The 19,083-nt window shown below is 39.4% G+C and overlaps 1 protein-coding gene across 2 annotated transcripts in view; it reads left to right on the forward strand.

Moving 5' to 3' along the window:
- The first annotated feature begins 243 nt into the window (after positions 1-243).
- CALU (calumenin) overlaps positions 244-19,083 on the forward strand; it is a 30,310-nt gene continuing 11,470 nt past the window's right edge. Inside the window, exons 1-3 of one of the 2 annotated variants that reach the window (XM_004741815.3) lie at positions 244-359; positions 10,567-10,798; positions 15,903-16,096. In XM_004741815.3, coding sequence (XP_004741872.1) covers positions 10,578-10,798; positions 15,903-16,096 — 415 coding nt within the window. In that variant the 5' untranslated portion in view covers positions 244-359; positions 10,567-10,577. Of the gene's footprint in view, positions 360-10,566; positions 10,799-15,902; positions 16,097-16,169; positions 16,364-19,083 lie in introns of both variants that reach the window. The other variant, XM_004741816.3, reaches the window with a different exon arrangement.

Consider the following 19,083-nt stretch of genomic DNA (forward strand, 5'->3'; position numbering starts at 1 on the left):
GGGGCGTGGCCGCCAGACAGCAGCGCGCACACGCCACCCGGAGTAAGGGGCTGGGACCCGCCATCCCCACAGGGCCGGGAACCCGGGTTGGGCGGGAATCCGGTCCACGCACTCGGCGCGCTCGCGGGGACGTGGCGCTTTCCAGCCAATCCCGGTTACGCGACTGTAGAGCCAATGGATGTCCGGGAATGCTGCACGTCAGCGGCGGGTTCGTTGATGATTGGTCAGAAGGCTGCCGGCGAGGCGGATGGGAGCGGGGCGCGGAGCTGCTTCCGGTTGGGCGGTGCTTGCGCGCGTGAGCTGAGCCGGTGGGTGAGCTGCGGCCGCGGGACCGTGGGCTGTGGGCGCTACGAGGAAAGGTAGGTACAGCGGCCTTCGGTTCTTCTGCAGCCTCGTCCTTTATCGCTTTCTTTTTGTCCTCGGCCCTCGCTCGCGACGCGGCATAGGTCCCCTTCGTTCGGGGCCCTTGTTTCTGCTAGCGCGGGGTACGGGCCCTGAGCCTGCTTGCGACCCCGGGGCCCTCCGCGCGCCGTCTGAGTTGGAGGCCGCTGCTCGCCCTCCTGCGAGCGCTGGGAAGGGGCCTGGGTCTCGGGGAACTCCGGCTCCGGGTTTTGCGTTCTGGGGGGTACTGTTTTGTGCCTGGCTCGCCACGTCCGCGCCTGGGCCGCGTCTCTCACCGAGTCCCTCTTGTTTGCCTACAGAAGGGCGGAGAGCGGTGGGGTAGTGTTATTGTAACAGTTCTCTGCCACCTCCCACCAGCCGGCCTACCTGTGTCCTCCAGCGCTGCCCCAAGGCCATATCCCGAGAGGAGGGTGCGTCTGCCAGGAAAGTCGTGTTCGCTGACTTTGAGGGTGTAAAAACGGGGCGGGGGGAGGGGAGAAAGTCGGAAGTCACTGTGTGATTAAAACAAACACAAAAAACTTTGATACAATTTTAAAGAAAAGCTGACTGCTTCGAGCTTCCATGTTTGGCTGCATACTTCTGTCAGCGACGGGAAATAATTTTTAAAGCTTTAGTAGGGAATTGTATTTTACCTTTTTTGTTGCTTTTAGCTGTGTAGATCTTAGTTCTCATTTTTGGCATGCTGTGTGGAGAAGTAAAGTTAATTTCCAACAGCTGCCCTGATTAAGAGCATTGTTAGGTGGTCGGTAGTTTTGAAAGCAGCTTTTGCACCGCGGCAAAAGTTTCCTACTAAAGTTGTAGGATCTCAATTCCTGATTGTATAAATTCCCAGAGTAATGTCTCTGAGAATTGAATTGCGATCACTTCCTGGTGGCATGTACCATAAAGTCAACGTTAATGAATTGGGAATAAGGTTGCTTCTAATACGGCTTAGTAGTTGCGAAGTAGAGGACGTGTCATCTCTGATAAATTTATTTTTTGCCTGAGAGTGGAATACACAAGACAAATACATGTCTGACCTCATCCCTTGAATTTAGTTAACCAGGTAACAATGGCCATCGCTGAAGAATTTAAGTATTATAGTGCAAACCTGTAAATTGTATTTGCGGGTAGAGGATGAGTTGCCTAGGCCTAATCTGAGTTTTACAGTGATTCAGGGGTCTCCAGTAGGATTTTTTTTTGGGGGGGGGGATTGCAATAGGAGGACCATGAACTGATAAAGGTGAATTGGGCATGCCTAAGTGGATGGTACTTGGTTGCAGCTTTGACATCAACTCCTATTGATAACTCTCAATATAATTGTTGGCTTTGTTCATTTAATGATGTGTCACATGATATGTATTTGTGGCATTTTCTATATGCTACACTAGTACAGGAGATAGGTAACTGATATTAACACAAATTTACTATAACGTGGGTATGTTGGGGGTGTTAGAAGGACAGAGGTGTAGCCAGGGATAGCCACTGGAGATGGTAGGCTGTAACATCCTAGATCCTTTGTGAACTCTTAAATAAGGGTGTTGGTTGGTGTTGTAATTTATGTATTAGAGTTAAAACAGCTGAAATAACACTTTGCCTGTTGCTGCCTGATAGCCAGTTCCAGTAAGGGGAATTGGGGGTTGGAGAGCAGGCAGGAACTGCTTTGCTGCCAAGTACTGTCCAACTAATACAGTAAAATATATTGGTATATAAAAAATGCAAGACATTGTATTAGGAACTGTAGAAAGATACTAATTTGTAATAGCTGAGAGTCATGCCTTTTAAAAATGTAGTGTCTATAGGGGAGCTAAGGAGACAACTTAAAGTACCCTATGATCATTATTGTGGAGTGGTACAAACAAGTTTTATAAAAGTTGAAAGGAATGCGTACGGATTACTTCCAGATGGAGTAATTGTCGTAGATATGTCTTTTCATTTAGGACTTTAAAATTTATAGACATTTGGCACCAAAGGGAGTTTGAGCTAAAATAAATACCAAATTCTCAAGGACTTTTTGTGTGTTAAGCATGCACTGCAGCATTGCAACCAGAAAACAAAACTCCTATCTCTGCATTTTGCAAGGCATTCCTATGGCCATTAATTATGTGTTAAAGTTTCATCAGCCTCAAAGGAAACTTTTTTCTCCCAGAGTTTTTAGAACTTTTTTCTTAATGTTTTCACTCTGTAACGAGAAAATTTGAAAGTTTGTACTGAGCTGCTTTGGTTATAAAACTAAGGAAACCTGAGTAATGGTTTGTCATTCTCAAAGCTCTTCTTTAGGCAAATTTTGCAGTTTTTGTATTCTCAGCTGTCATATAAATGTGTGTTCTCAGTACCACAAATAATTTCATTAGAATGTGTTCATGATCTGATGTAAATTTGCTTTGTCACTAGAGAAATATTGAACAAATGGTTTCTCATTATGACTTTTACCGGATCACAAAGGATGACATTATTCCTTGGATGTGATAATCCATTGTGGTGTGCACTAAAATTGTAAGTGAGGAATGTCAAATAAACAGATAGCTTTAATTTCTATATTTCATAACATTCATAACAGCCTTAGTACATTTACACTGCTGTTAGGCTGTTCCCCCAACCCAAGATGATGTAGACACTTAGGGAGTGAGATCCTGTTTGTGCTACATTATAGAGGATTGCCCTTTTTTTTTTTTTTTTCTGATTATCCAGCTCAGAGAACTGGAATTTTACTACCACACCCATTTCTCCCACTTGTTAACTTTGAGCAATGGGTCTTTGGTCAACCAAAATACCTGTGGGATCACTCAATGCTGATGTTCTTGAGAAGTTGTATTTAATCCAGACATCTGAATTTTCCTGGAACAATTTCAGTGTTCTGTGACCAATGACTGGGAACAAAGGGAGGGATATGGCAAGAATTTAGAGCTTTCAAGGAAATTTTTGAATGGATAAAATAAATTCATTCTTAAGGCTAGTCTTTGTTATTGAAAGAAATTTAGGCTTGTGCTGTTAATCTTTTCTCCTTATAAATTAACTGGAGCAGTCCATGAAAGTAACTGTGGAAGACCATTATTGGTGAGATATTTCAAAAGGATGATAGTTACGTGATATCTTTCCTGTTCTGTTTAATTTATGTCTCTAATATGGCATTATCTAATAGAAATATAGTACATGTCACATGAATATAGTTTCACCTGAAATTGTTAAACAGATTAAATTGATTTTAATAATTTAATCCAGTACATATAGAATGCCATTTTTCTTTGTAAAGTGTAACATTTGATCACAGCTTAATTTACACCAGCCACAGTTCAAGTGCTTAGCAGCTGCATGTGATTCATAGCTATTATCCTGAACACTACAGGTCTAGAGTTTTTTTCAAAGATTCTATTTATTTTATTTTAGAGAGAGCGCACATGCAGGATCCAGGGGAGGGACAGAGGGAGAGAGAGAAACAGACTTTCCAGTGAGCAGGGAGCCCAACATGGGGCTCAATTCCAGGACCCTGGGATCATGATCTGAGCAGAAGGCAGACACTTAAACGACTGAGCCACCCAAGCGCCCCTAAATTTTTTTTTTTTTTTTTTTTTTTGAGAAAAAAAATTAGATGTTACCCTTGGCGAAGGAGAGACAGAATTTTGGAAAGAGAAACTTAGAGGTCATTTGAGAAATAGGAGATGGGGAGATGCTTTTTCTACAGCCATTGATTTACCTTCTAGATCACATGATAAAAGTTCATGCAACTAAGTATTTCTGTTTTCCTGATATCCTGTTTTCCATTGATGTGTAGCTGTGATGAAGAGGGAAGGAGAAAGAGAAGGGCCATTTAGTCTTCCATCATTTGGTTTCAGTTTGAAAAGATAGAGATGCTTCAGAAATAACTGCACTAACATGGTTCTCAAATACCTTGTGTGAAAAGTTGTTTTATACTGTTCTCACATCTTCCCATATAAAATAACCTTTGTCTTGGGGGATATCCTTTGTTTCTACTTGAAAATTTTTATGTACTGTATGGATTTAGATAAATCTAGTACAGTCTTTTTTATTTTTTTTTAAGTGTCTATAGTCATAGAACAAGAGGCCTGTGCGAAAGTTTCTGATAGTCAGGAGTCGGTATACTATATGTGGGTACAAAGAGTGTATATTTTTTAGAAGTTATTCATTTATTTATTTTTAGAAGTTATTTAAAACGCAGGGTTTTTCATTGTCCACTGCAGAGAGATGAAATTCGGACCATTGGCTTTGTCCATCACGCAGTCCTTGTGACCTTTTTAAGTAGGTTCATCAGTGGTAGATGGAAAGCTAGATTTCCGGGGATGTCTGGGTGGCTCAGTCAGTTAAGCGGTTGACTTGATCCTCGGATCAAGTCCCTCATCAGGCTCCTTGCTTGGTGGGGAGTCTGCTTCTCCCTCTGCCTGCTCTGCCTGTTCTGCCTGTAGCTAGCTCTCCCTACTTCTGCTCTGTCTCTCTCTCTCTCTCTCTCTCTCTCTCTCTTTTCTCTCTGACAAATAAATAAAATCTTAAAAAAAAAAAAAGATTTCAGGGTGGCAGTAGATAGTGTGGGCTTTCTGCTCGGCGGGGAGCCTGCTTCCTCCTCTCTCTCTGCCTGCCTCTCTGCCTACTTGTGATCTTTGTCTGTTAAATAAATAAAATCTTAAAAAAAAAAAAAAGAATAGGGAAAGGAGCCTTTAGAGGCATGGGATTGGAAGGTTAATGGAAAGAGAAAGGGAAAGGGATGGATAGATGATAAAGTAGAAGCTCTTGGGCTCAGGTTATGATCTCAGGGTCCTGGGATGGAGTCCCGCATAGGGCTTTCTGCTCAGCAGGGGGCCTGCTTCCCTTCCCCTCTCTCTGCCTGCCTCTCTGCCTACTTGTGATCTCTCTCTGTCAAATAAATAAATAAAATCTTTAAAAAATAAAAAAGCAGAAGCTCTTTTACTCTTGAATTCTCTTATCCTTGTTATCAAGATGTTAAGCTTCAAACTTAAATGTAGTTTTGCCTCTAAATCAGCGAGCTACTGTTAATTTCTGTATGTTACATGTATCAGAACTTTGTACAGTATCTTTTCCAGCCTTGGTAATGGGCTTTGGCATTTATTCCTATTGTAACATTTGGGGTTTGCAGGGGTTGTCATGGAATTATGCAAGAATTGTTAGGGCATTTTATTCTGAGGATGTAAATAATTATATATAAAATTTTCCTAAATGTGAAGTTTCCTTATTAATAGGCATAAAGAAAGTCTTCTGTTGCAGTGACTTGATTTTACTTGATTTTTTAAACCGCTAACATAACTGTTTGGATGTATCACAAAATAGATATTTATTGTGGAAAATAACAGAGTTGTTTCTTGTCCTTAAAGAGTTTTATTGGTCTAGAGAATTGTTTGTAGTTCGAAATGGAAGTTTTATTTTGCCCTAAAATAAAGGCATACTCATTTTGGCATTTAAGAGAGCCATTAAATCTTTTAATTTTCTTCTGTTCGCTGATTTGATTGATCATTTGATTTATTGAAGGGCAAGCTAAAGAGTTATTCTAGAGCAGCATGTTTTACTTTAAAAAGTTTATGTCTTAAGGGGCGCCTGGGTGGCTCAGTGGGTTAAGCCTCTGCCTTCAGCTCAGGTCATGATCTCAGGGTCGTGGGATTGACCCCTGCATCAGGCTCTCTGCTCAGCAGAGAGCCAGCTTCTCCCCCCCTTTCTCACTGCCTGCCTCTCCACCTACTTGTAATCTCTCTCTCTCTCTCTCTGTTAAATTAAAAAAAAAAAATCTTAAAGAAAAATAAAGTTTATGTCTTAGGAATAGATATGTGAGGGTCCCTGGGTGACTCAGTTGGTTAAGCGACTGCCTTTGGCTCAGGTCATGATCCTGAAGTCCCGGGATCGAGTCCCACATCGGGCTCCCTGCTAGGCAGAGAGTCTGCTTCTCCCTCTGACCTTTCTCCACTCATGCTTTCTCTCTCTCTCTCATTCTCTTTCTGTCTCAAATAAATAAAATCTTGGGGGGGGGAGTAAAGATTTTATTTATTTGACAGACGGAGATCACAAGTAGGCAGAGAGGCAGGCGGGGGGGGGGGTGCAGGCTCCCTGCTGAGCAGAGAGCCCGATGTGGGGCTCGATCCCAGGACACTGGGATCATGACCTGAGCTGAAGGCAGAGGCTTTAACCCACTGAGCGACCCAGGCGCCCCCAAGGTATGTGATTTTTCTTCAGTCTCGTTTTTTAGTCTGGAGAAATAGCTTGAAAATGTTTTCTTTGCAACTAGTATTGAAAAGAGTTTTAATAATATTTAAAAAGTAATATACAGAGGTGGTACACAGTATGTATTCATTTACCAAATATAGACAACAGAGTACAATATTAAAGTCCACTCCACACAAGCCTCACCACCCCACCCATCTCTTCTCCCTTGAAACTGGGGGTTACAGCTCTTTTCATATAGATGTTTATTCTTCCACGCCAATTTTGCACATATGTCTTCTATTTTATACAAATAAAAACAACCTCAGAGGTTGTTTGGTTTCTCTTTTTACATAAATTTTAACATTGTTTTGCAAATTGCTCTTTTGTTCGCTTAACATGTCTTCATGAATTCTCCATTGCAGCGTAAATAGATCCACCTTCTACCTTCCTGTAGTTTCCCATAATATAGATTTAATATGTATTTACTAGTTCTCTGGTTTAGTTTGTTTTCCTTTTTTTTTTATCATTATAAACGTTCATTATGGAATATATTTGTGCAAGTGTCTTGTATACATATTTGGGCGTTTTGATGGGATAGCATGAAACAGAATACTGATAAAGTTTCAGAAGCACTGCTGAGTTCTGACATTGGTGTGAACAGCTTAAGAAAAGTCCCACCTTCTTCCCATTTCCCTAGCAGTCTCATGGTCATTGTTTCTTACGGGTTTTCGTCAGTCTTACCAACCATCCAGTAAGAGTATTTTTTTGAGAATGGGCATCCCAGGAGTGACTGCTTCCTGTCATCTCCTTAGAGGTGTTTGTGTTTGACTTACTCATGCTGTCCTATTTACATAGAATATTTTCTACAGTCTGTTGATGACTCCTCTGCCATTTCAGGACCTTCTCCCCCTTCCCCACTACACTGCTTTCCCAGGTATGGAGTACAGTGTCCTTATGTGCTTTGCAGCCTGAAAGTTATTCATGGAAGCCTCAGGTTGTGCTTTTGTATAATCATCTCTCTAGGTTGTGTTGGGATTAAACCTATTTCTCTGTTTGCTTTCTTCCAACTTTTAAGGAATATTAATGTAACATGCTCACCATTAGTTGTTGTAAGCATTTCTTTAGTTTACTGAATCCAAAGGACTCCATAAATCCAAGGTAATGCAATGTAACTTCCTTTACTATTTGTGGATTACAAGAAAAACATACACTGAAATATGTCTAATCTGTTGGCATACTTAATTTCTTTATCCCCTGGAACAATTCATTCTAGCTCCCAGTACTTTCAGGCAGGATCAGATATATGGAGTTTATTCATATTAAGTATATTTTCAGGTCAGATTTTTTTTTCCAAGCTTTTTCTTACTTATTTGTCAAGAGAGAGAGCACAAGCAGAAATGGAGCCTGACCTGAGCCAAAGGTAGGCACTTAACAAACTGAGTTACCCAGGCACCCCTAAGAGAAATAATTCTTTTTTTTTTTTTTTAATATTTATTTATTTGAAAGAGAGAAAGTGAGACAGAGCATGAGCAAGGAGAAGGTCAGAGAGAGAAGCGACACCCCGTGGAGCTGAGACCCCGATGCGGGACTCAATCCCAGGACTCCAGGATCATGACCTGAGCCGAAGGCAGTCGTCCAACCAACTGAGCCACCCAGGCGTCCTGAGAAATAATTCTTAATCAGGAAGAAACAAGATAGGGTGTTTGTATGATTGTGGCTTTATTATTATTTTTTTAAGATTTTATTTATTTGAGAGAGAAGGAGAACATGAGCAGGGGGAGGGACAGAGAGAGAGGGACAAACAGACTCCATGTTGAGCGGGGAGCCCAATGCAGGACTCCGTCCCAGAACCCTGGGATGCTTAACTGACTGAGCCACCCTGGCATCCCTCAGGTCAAATTTCTTAAGATATTACTTTGGCTATTTGAGAGGTTAGTTAAAATAGTGGTTCACAGCCTGGCTGCCTTTTAAAAATATTAATAGGGGTGGGACTTAGTGATCATATTTTCTTAAAAGTCTTTGGGTAATTCTAGGGTACATTTTAGATTCAGAACCACTAAGTTAGAAGTTCTGCTGAAAGAATTTTCACGTTTTTAAAAATATTCACATATAAATTGTGAGCCCTTGTACTAGATGATTCCATTAGTGACATCCCTAGGGAAGTAGAAATCTGGCTAGCATAATCTTCAAATTAGGGTAAAGTAATTAATGCATTTACCTTTCATGTGATGCAGTGGTCCTCTGAGCCATTTACTAGTTTCCTAGGGCTGCTGTAACAAATTAGCACAAACTGGGTGGCTTAAAAGGTCAGATGCTTATTATTCTCTCATAGTTCTAGAGGCTAGAAGTTAGAAATCAAGGTGTTGGCTGAGCCATGCTCTGTCTGAAGGCCCTTGGGGAAGATCCTTCCTTCCCTCTTCCTAGCCTCTGGGGTTGCCAGGAATCCTTGACATTCCTTAACTTGCGGATGCATCATTCTAATCCGCCATTCATAAAAGGTCAGGTGCTTTTTATTGGCATTCTTTTCTCTGTGTGACTGTCTAAATTTCCCTCCTTTTATAAGGCTATCAATCATTGGATTAGAGCCCACCCTATAATCCAAAATGACCTCAGTTTAACTTAATTACATCTGCAAAGATCCTGGTTTTTTTTTTTTAAGATTTTATTTGATAATTAAGATATTATTTATTTGACAGAGCACAAGCAGGGGGAGCAAGAGAGGGAGAAGCAGGCTCCCACTGAGTAGGGAGCCCAATATGGGACTCGATTCCAGAACCCTGGGATCATGACCTGAGCCAAAGGCAGACACTTGACGACTGAGCCACCCAGATGCCCCTAAGGTCACATTCATGCGTACTGGCCCGTTAGGACTTCAGGATATATATATATCTTTTGGGGGGACACAAACCCACAAACAAGCCTCATGCCTAATAACTACCTGCCTATCCAGTAATGGAGCCATTGGTTACAAGTGGAAATGAGTAAGAGATTTTCTGAATTTACAAAAACTGACTCCCTGCGGGGGGGAAGGCATTCAGAATCCATGTTCTACTGGTGAAAGATTAGTTAAAATATGAAAGTTGGGGAAATCTTTGCTCTTTATTTTTAATTTGATAGTTTTTTTCTCTAAGACCTACTGTCTATAGACAATACTGTGGGGCATCTGTAAAGTATGCTAAACAAGTTACTATTCTGCACCCTCTCTGCGATTTTTTGGTCAGTATTTTTTGGTAAAGTGTCCAAGCCTTGTGCTTGTTCATTAGACTCAGCTGTGACTGCCAATATTCTGAAGGTATGGAGTAGGACCTGGGGTCTGTCTGTGCTTTGAACAGTACTCCAAGCATCCTCATGCCGGGGAAAGTCGGGGAAACACAGTATAAGGAATGCCGAAGCAGTGCTCTCCGTCACATTTGAATGGTTTGATCTCTGAAGGTGGTTTGAAGTTGACCATGGATATGGGAGACAACTTGTTGCTATATATAGGACAAAGAATCTGCTCAAATAGTTTGTGGTTCCTGATCTAATTATCACTATTACCACCTGAGAAACATTTACAACTTCAGGTGCATGCATTCAACTTCAGAAATTCTAATTGAATGGGGGAATTTTTTTTAAAGCTTCTTAGGTGATCCTAATAACCAGCCAGTTTTAAAGACCAGATCCCTGATATAGTACAAAAAGTAAAGTTTTTTGTAGTCAGTAGGTCTGAATTTAAATAAAGTTGGTCTTTTCGCTTTTAGGAGTAAGAACTTGGGCAAGAAGATTAATGTGTTTTAAAAGGGAGCCTACTTACAGGGTGGATATTTTAACTGATTCTTTGTCAGCTTCCAATCATGTGAAGGAAACTGGTGAAAATTCCTCACCATAATATTAGAAAGTGATAGTCTACCATTCTTATTTTTTGGATTAAGTAATAATATTTGGGATAATATCAGATTAATAAGTGGATATGAGCTTTTAATTTCTTATTTGATTATAGAGCACACTGTTTCCTGAATTAACTAACCTTTGTTTTTCTTTAAGATCTAATTATCATGGACCTGCGACAGTTTCTTATGTGCCTGTCCCTGTGCACAGCCTTTGCCTTGAGCAAGCCCACAGAAAAAAAGGACCGTGTACACCATGAGCCTCAGCTCAGCGACAAAGTTCATAATGATGCTCAGAGTTTTGATTATGACCATGATGCCTTCCTGGGTGCCGAAGAAGCGAAGACCTTTGATCAGCTGACACCTGAAGAGAGCAAGGAAAGGCTTGGGTAAGGCACCAGCTCTCAGGGGGCTAAAGTAATTACATTTCATTACAAATCGGCTCATTCTTTTTTTTTCTTCTGGCTTGGCCACCCAGTAGGACTGTTTTGAACTACATTTTCTGAAAGCTAACCACAGAATTGCTACCACTAAAATTTAATTAATTGCTTGCTTTCATAAATATCTCCACTAACAGTTTTACCTCATTCTACAAAGCAAAGTCATTTTTCTTAAAAGTACCAAATGCTACCACACCCAAATTGAAATGCATCTTATTTCCAAAGGAACATTACATGGGGGGCCTCTTATCCCTGATAGTTTTAATTTTTAAAAATGATCTGTGACCTATTGATTGTTCCTCAAGCCAAGCCTTTGAGTGGAAAATAAACTGCAAATGAGACCCCTGGGCTAATTTCTATAGTTTGTGATTTCTGAGAATATCCTTCACCCTCTTTGTTTTCATTCTCAGATATTTGCTTAATTAAAAACAAGAGCCTTTTAGAAGATTATAATAAGTAACAGTCTTTTTTTTTTTTTTAAGATTTTATTTATTTATTTGACAGAGAGAGAGAGATCACAAGTAGACAGAGAGGCAGGCAGAGGGAGAGAGAGAGAAAGAGGGAAGCAGGCTCCCTGCTGAGCAAAGAGCCTGATGCGGCACTCGATCTCAGGACCCTGAGATCATGATCTGAGCCGAAGGCAGTGACCCAACCCACTGAGCCACCCAGGCACCCCAATAAAGTAACAGTCTTAATGTTGAGTGTGAGTTGCCTTTTTTTTTTTTAAGATTTTATTTATTTGAAAGAGAGAGAGTGAGAGAGAGTGAGCATGAGCAGGGGAAAAGGGAGAAGCAGACTCCCCTGCTGAGCAGGGAGCCTGACTTGGGGCTTGATCCCAGAATTCTAGGATCATGACCCGAGCCAAAGGCAGTCACTCAAGCAACTGAACCACCTAGGTGCCCCTGTGTTGCTGTTTTAATAACAGGTGGGCCATAGTTGGGTTCTGTGGCTCTCAGCAGGCGTCTTTTAACCTAGTGAGTTGATTTGGTGGAATCCCAATTGATTATTTCTGAGGATCTAAGAATGTCTTTTTTTTTTTTTTTTTCTTTTGGCTCGTCCAAACCCTTCCTTTTCGAGGAAATGCGTTATTAGTGAACATTTTCTCCTTAATGAGCACCATTGGTGTAACTTTCTGAACTATATTTAAGAGATTTGTTTGGAAAGTTGTATTATGTAAGAATTTCCAAAAGTATTTTGCCATCCTGGATAGGACTGTGAGTAGAAGATGTTATAGAGGGACACCTGGATGACCCAGTTGGTTGAGTGTCTGCCTTCGGCTCAGGTCGTGATCCCAGGGTCCTAGGATCGAGTCCCACATCGGGCTCCCTACTCAGCATGGAGCCTGTTTCTCCCTCTGCCTGCCGCTCACCCTGCTTGTACTTTCTCTCTCGCCAAATAAATAAATGTTTTTTAAAAAAATAAATGAAACAACAAATAAATGTTTGTTTGTTTGTTTTTAAAAAGACATAACAGTTTGTTTTGGGTGATACTTCAGAATAAATTTATTTTATCCTTTTATTGGATTATCTGCAAACTAAAGGATACACTATTTTATTCTTAAACACTGACAGAAATACTCAAAAGATTTTTGCTATGTAGAATGAGAAACTACAAACATTTGAAAATAGGAAAAACAAATACATTAAGGAGTCGGTCTTCTGTTAGGTTGCTTTTCTAACTAAGAGACCATGCTCACTTTTAATTTTAATTTTATAACTCTGCTAACATTTGGGCTAAAAATACGGATGCATGAGGGTGTCCTCAGTCTTCATGTCTTACCTATACTAATGTGCATGTCTAACCCACATTTGGGTCTGCACATGGCTATTCACAGAATTACTCTTAAATAATGAAAGGCATTTAGCCTTTGTGTCAGTCAGTATGTTCTGGCTGTATGTAGGTAGTGGAGCTCTGCTAGCAGTTTTCAGTGGAGAGAATGTTCCTTTTTGTCACTAGTAAATAGCAAAATGTCAGCACATGAGCAGACTCTATATTTGATTAGAATAAGATGGTTAAGACAATGCTTTTCATAAAATGTATGAGTGAATAGTATTTGCTTCTAAATTTTGGAGATAATGAGAAATAATGTTTATTGGAAGTAAGGATTCCAGATGAACTTTTTTTTTTTTTTTTTTTTTAAACCTGTTCATTGTGGCATTTCTAAACATTGTTTTGTTAGGTAACTACACACCAGAGGTTGGGGACAACAGATTCCCCACCCCCCAGCTTCCTGCTTCCACCTGTGTAGAAGGCAGGTGATTAGGAAAGATGATCATTGTTAACATATATAGTTGTGGAAATTCACCATTATTTTTAAATCTTCAGTAATATTTAAAAACATTTTGTTTAATAGAGTTTCCCCTTTTTCTTAAGAATGTTGACAGATAGAATATTTTTCCTTATGTGTGTATTCTCCTTCTGCCATCCAAAGGAGTCTTAAGTGTACTTAATTTTCATTTATGCGTCCTTCAAATGAGGTTTATTTGTTTTGAGGTGGTGGCCCTTAATACTCAAAAGTTTTCATCCTTGGCATATTTGCTTCAGAAATGAACTAGAGCAGTTCCTCATCCTTCTTTAGATCACAGGCCAGGCCCTTTAAGAGTCTAAGGAAAGCAAAGGACTACCTCAGAAAAGTACACATATGAATATATATAAAATTTTGCATGCTAAAAATTTCAGGAATATTATGCATCTTCCTGGAGCTTACTTACTTGGGTTCATTAAAACAAAACAAAAAACCCAAAGGATTTGCTTTTTGATTCTTGAAATGTAGAGGCATGTATTACTTCTTAGAAATAACATGAGGTCCACTAAGTACATTATGTCTATCCTGAAATAAATGCTTATTTGGTGGCATCATAACTACATCTGTAGGTTCCTTCAGTGTCACAGGAGAAAAACTCCATTAGCTTTTATAAATTTGCACAGGTTTTAAAAGATCAGAGTTTAGAGCTTAGTGCCTAAAATAGGATATCCTCACTTATACTGTACTTTTACAGCTGCCTACAGGCTTGATGGCCAGCAAGATAAGAATGGCGTGCATATATATATATATACATATATATTTATATTTATGTATTTAAGATTTTACTTATTTATTTGAGAGAGTAAGAGAGAGCATGATAGGGGAGAAGGTCAGAGAGAGAAGCAGACTCCCCGTGGAGCTGGGAGCCCGATGCAGGACTCAATCCCAAGACTCCAGGATCATGACCGGAGCCAAAGGCAGTGGCCAACCAACTGAGCCACCCAGGCGCCTGGCTTTTATATTTTTAAATGGTTATTAAAATATAGAGATATGTGATGAACCATATGTGGCTGACAAAATAAGAAACATTTACTATCTACCCCTTTCCAGAAAAAGTTTGCCAACCTCTGGGTTAAAGCATTTGAGATACGTCTGTGGGAAGAGAGTGGAGTTCAGCCAGCTTTGTTAACAGACGCCCATCTTGAGCAGTCATATGCCTCTTTATCTGAATGAACCTTCTCTTTAGGCCATTTATAATAGTTTAAAATTTTCATTTGAGAATGGGAGGCATTCTGATACCTTACCCTTTTCTTAATGGTACAGTGGCGCTATTGGTAGTCAGTAATACCATTTGGATATAAACTGAATTCATTTGTAGATAATGCAGAGGTGTATAGTGTACTGGTATAACTTAATGTGTTAATACTTTTTTAAACTCTCCAGGGTTGAAGTTGGGAAAAAAAAAATTTTTTTTTTTTGTCTTGTGCCTAAGAGAGAGTTTCTTACTACTTTACCTTTTCTATTAACATTTTAGAGCAAAAGCTAGATTACACATTCCCTGAAGAAAAATTACAGAGTTTAAGGACTAGATGGTGAAGGCTAACAACATACCAATATCAAGATGAATCTTTTTTCATAGTGTCAGTAGTACTCTGTGATTTTAATCATTTTCCAGTATTCATGAAATGAATGCAGAGTGGGAAAAGACAGTCTTTTTCAATCCTGCAAATAGTAGAGCATAGGAGTATGCCAAGATTTCACATCTCTTGGATGTTTTGAAGTTCCCATTCCAAACTGGGCCACTTAATTGGGTGACACTACATAGGTTGTCTGCGCCTCTATAAATGAGTGGTTGCATCCTTAGAGGCTTATATGTCATGCACACATTTCAAAATTCTTAATTAAACTTGAGATGGCAAGCCTGGAAGAAAAGCTCATGAAGGGTGAAGTATATTGATTCTTTAGCTTTGTAGTTTTGCTTTATCATCTGTATCCTCACCCTCTCAGCTTATTAACATTCTCCTAAGCTCGTGTATTTTGGGGCAGACTTTCTTATCACATCGTTTCCTCAGAGTTCTCTGTCTTTGTGGTTATATGTGAAAATTCAACATAATGTATAATTAGCTGCTAGTTGTTTTTTAGAATAAACATACATCAGTCCTTCTGTCTTTGTGTAACTTTGTGGACTTTTTTCCCCTCTGTTTTGGGTGTGTGTGTGTGTTGGGTTTTTGGCTTCTGTTTTTAAATCTTAACTTGAAGTGATCCCAGAACTATCTTTGCATCTTTATATTTTTAACAAAAGTGTTAACCTTTTTTTAAAAAGCAACTGGATTTTTTAAAGTCTGGTTTAAATTTTTGAATTTTTAGAAAACCATATCAGTGGTTGTGATTATTTATCAAGAAGTTGAGATTCTTCTAAAAGCAGTAAAGAAAAACATCAAGATTTGCGTGTTTTTTGATGCAAAGAATGGATAATGCAGATAGGAATGGATAGTCACTCCTGAGTTCTGACTCTTGGCTGACAGTAACCTACCCCTAAAGGGATGAGACTGGGTTTGCTTTTGGATATAAGTGCACCAGCCGTGGACTGTGCTTGCCTTATCTGGAGAGCTCATTTCAGACCAGTGACAGGTCACTTAAGAGAAATACTTGCAGTTGCCTGTCTGGAAGGTTTTTTTGGAGACTTTTTTTAATGTCCATGCTTTAGCCCTGGCCAACACCTCTGGTTACAGCACACACCTGGCTTAAGTCTAGAGGGAGCCTTGTGTCCTTTTAACCTCTTGCTGGATTTCTCTGCATTTTCTACAGAAAGATTGTAAGTAAAATAGATGGCGACAAGGACGGGTTTGTCACTGTGGATGAACTCAAAGACTGGATTAAATTTGCACAAAAGCGCTGGATATACGAGGATGTAGAGCGACAGTGGAAGGGGCATGACCTCAATGAGGACGGCCTCGTTTCCTGGGAGGAGTATAAAAATGCCACCTACGGCTACGTTTTAGGTAGGTCCCTGCTATCTGGGGGAAAAAGCCTTATGGAGCTGGCACCTTGAAACGTAACTGTTTTGTCTTGTAGAATGATTGTAGATAAAATAGACGTGGATAAAGATGGGTTTGTGACGGAGGGGGAGCTGAAATCCTGGATTAAGCACGCCCAGAAGAAATACATATATGACAATGTTGAAAACCAATGGCACGAGTTTGATATGAATCAAGACGGCTTAATCTCCTGGGATGAGTACAGAAACGTGACTTATGGCACTTACCTGGGTAAGGGGCAAGATGTCAGCCTGATAGAGACCATGGTCTTGAGTCAAAGAAACAAATGGGTCACACAGTGAAGGAAAGTGCTTATTTTAAATAGTCCAATGCTGAACTGATTTCCCTTTATCTTATTAACTTTCAATGTGTATATTAAGTATTTTATTTAATTTTGGTTTTCTAAGGTCTGGCATCTTCTATATCTTTAGCATTCCAGATAATATTATTTTACCAAATTTTCTTTTTGTGATCCCTCAGAGACCATTGCTGGAGTAGATCTCGTCTAAAAGGCTGCATTGTTTCAATAATGCAAAAGCAAGAGACTGAGATGTCTCTTGACATAGTCACACTAAAGTATTGGACCTGATGGGTATTATATGCAACTGATAAATCACTAATTTCTACCCCTGAAAGTAATAATACTCTATATATTAATAAATTGAATTTTAAAAAATAATATATAAATATATATTTTAATATATAATATATCATATATAAATAATATGTAAATATAAATACTTTTTTTTAAAGTATTGGACCTGAAATTCAAACCAAATTAGATTCCTTTGTAACTCATGGGAATAGAAAAATGACTGTCTTTCCTTAATAAAATAAATATCAAATATAATAGCTTCCCCTTGATAAAATTTAACTCCTTTATTTTAGTATGTCTGCCAACCAAAGTTTAGAAATGAAAATTTCCCATTTGTTTTCTCTGGCACATGAGCTTATCAGCTTGCTACGCAAATGCTTCAAGGCAAATAAATGTGACTTTGATTGCTTTCTGTTTATTTGGTAGCTTATGTGCTTGGGCCACCTGTTCGTAATTTTCTTTTTCTTATTACATTTGCCTGTTGCTGAATGCTAGGTGGCAATCTTACTGAGTTGATGACTTAGGATGTTTTTTTAGTGAGATTCCTGTACTTGGTTACAATTTGAGATGGGAGTGTATAAATGTTACTTCTTGCATTTTTATCCTGGAAGTTAGGCAAATTTGTGGGTTAAAGCAGGCATTCTCCACCACTGATTAACAAGCAGTGAGTGTATAATAAGTCTGTTTCCCCCACTGGATAGCCAGCTGTCTGTGTTAGTTACAGGACTGCATGCATTTCTAGTGAAGAAACTTTTATTTCTGTGTTGGGTTTGTTCTCATTCCTAAGACTAAAGTGGCAATCTCTCTTCATGCTTGACACTTAGCCAAGAACCAAACATACCTTTCATCCAATTAAGAACATGTATATTAAAAGTCAGTGCAGATGGAGAGGCACCCCGTGCTTCTTGCTTTCTGGCTGAAAGCCAACACCCTCCTGAGTTATTTGGACTTATAAAAATAGAGTGAAGGGTAGGCTATTGGTGATCTAAACAAAATGGTGTGTTAATAAATCTCCATTCAGACCTACGTAGGCACTCACTTGCTATCCAGAATGAATCTTAAACTCTTTGTATGATTATGTGCGTAGAAATCTGCTGAGAGCTCTGTTGTGGATAGGTCAAATGATTCAATGTAATGGGTATTTCTACTGAGACTGCGTATGCTGAAGCACTTGCTAGAGAAGCTGTATCTTTATAAGACATCTTTCCCTCAAGGCATGTAGATGGTTCGTGCTGAGGTAATGAGGCGACTTACAGAAGTGCTGAGGGGCTTTTTGTGAGTATATTCTTGATTCAGTTTTTGAGTTCAGGCATAAATCATCGTAGCTTTTAACTAAAATCTGTCTTAATGAATCTGCTTTCCACAAAAGGAAGGTTAACTCTGTCTCTGCCACAATTAAAAATTTAAAAATACCGAGATCCATTCTGGCTGTACCAAAACTAGATCAAGAGCCTGCCCCAAATGATACTGGCTGGATAGCACAGAAAACGTACTTAGGATAGATCTGGCACTCCAAGCAATGACAGCAAACACAGGAGTTTAGTTATTAAAAGTCAAGTTTTTATCTTCCTTCTTCATTCTTCTGTATATGCATGATTGCAGTCACCATGTTTTACCCTAAGCAGAGAAGAGGGCTCTTTGTTAAGAATCTAGTCTTAATGTATAAGTTGTCTTCTATTACCTTTTTTATTTAAGGTTTTGTTTATTTGACAGGGAGAGACTGCAGGGGGGAGTGGGAGAGAAGCAGGCTTCTCGATGAGCAGGGAGCCCGATGTAGGGCTTGATCCCAGGACGCTAGGGTCAGACACCCAGGCATCTCTTCTATTCTTATTTTTGTTACGTAGTTAGTACTGAAACTTCATTTGTTTAGAAGAGATGACTTAGTATCTTTAAAGAGTTGTATGTTTTCCTTTAATTCTCCATCTTCAACCTGTTACAGTTTTGACTATCACAGATACTCATGATTCAATAAGCCATCTTACTGAATTTTGACACTTGACAAAGAATGAAGCTTCAAGCTGCCCAACTCTCAAAGTATAGCAGTAGTTTGTTTTTGTTTTCTAAACTGTGCGTAATGTATGGAAAGATTGAACGACAGTATCAGCAATCAGCAGTGTGATGTTAATTGTTAAAGGGGTCCTGTGGGTCTTTTTATAAAACTAGTGTTATATCTTTTTTTATTTGATCAGTATGTTGTAAGAAAGATTGGTTCTTAGGTTTAATGTGATGTCTTTTACATTTCATAATGTCTTCACATGTTTCCTTTTGGTCCACACAGCAGATTGAAAGGGGTTTTTTGCTTGTTTGTTTTGTTTTTCCTACAGATAACTCCTTCCTAACATTTTTTTCAGCTTAA

This window comes from Mustela putorius, unplaced genomic scaffold (genome assembly GCF_011764305.1).
Source record: "Mustela putorius furo isolate JIRA1106 unplaced genomic scaffold, ASM1176430v1.1 tig00003845_pilon_pilon_pilon, whole genome shotgun sequence".
Lineage (NCBI taxonomy): Eukaryota > Metazoa > Chordata > Mammalia > Carnivora > Mustelidae > Mustela > Mustela putorius.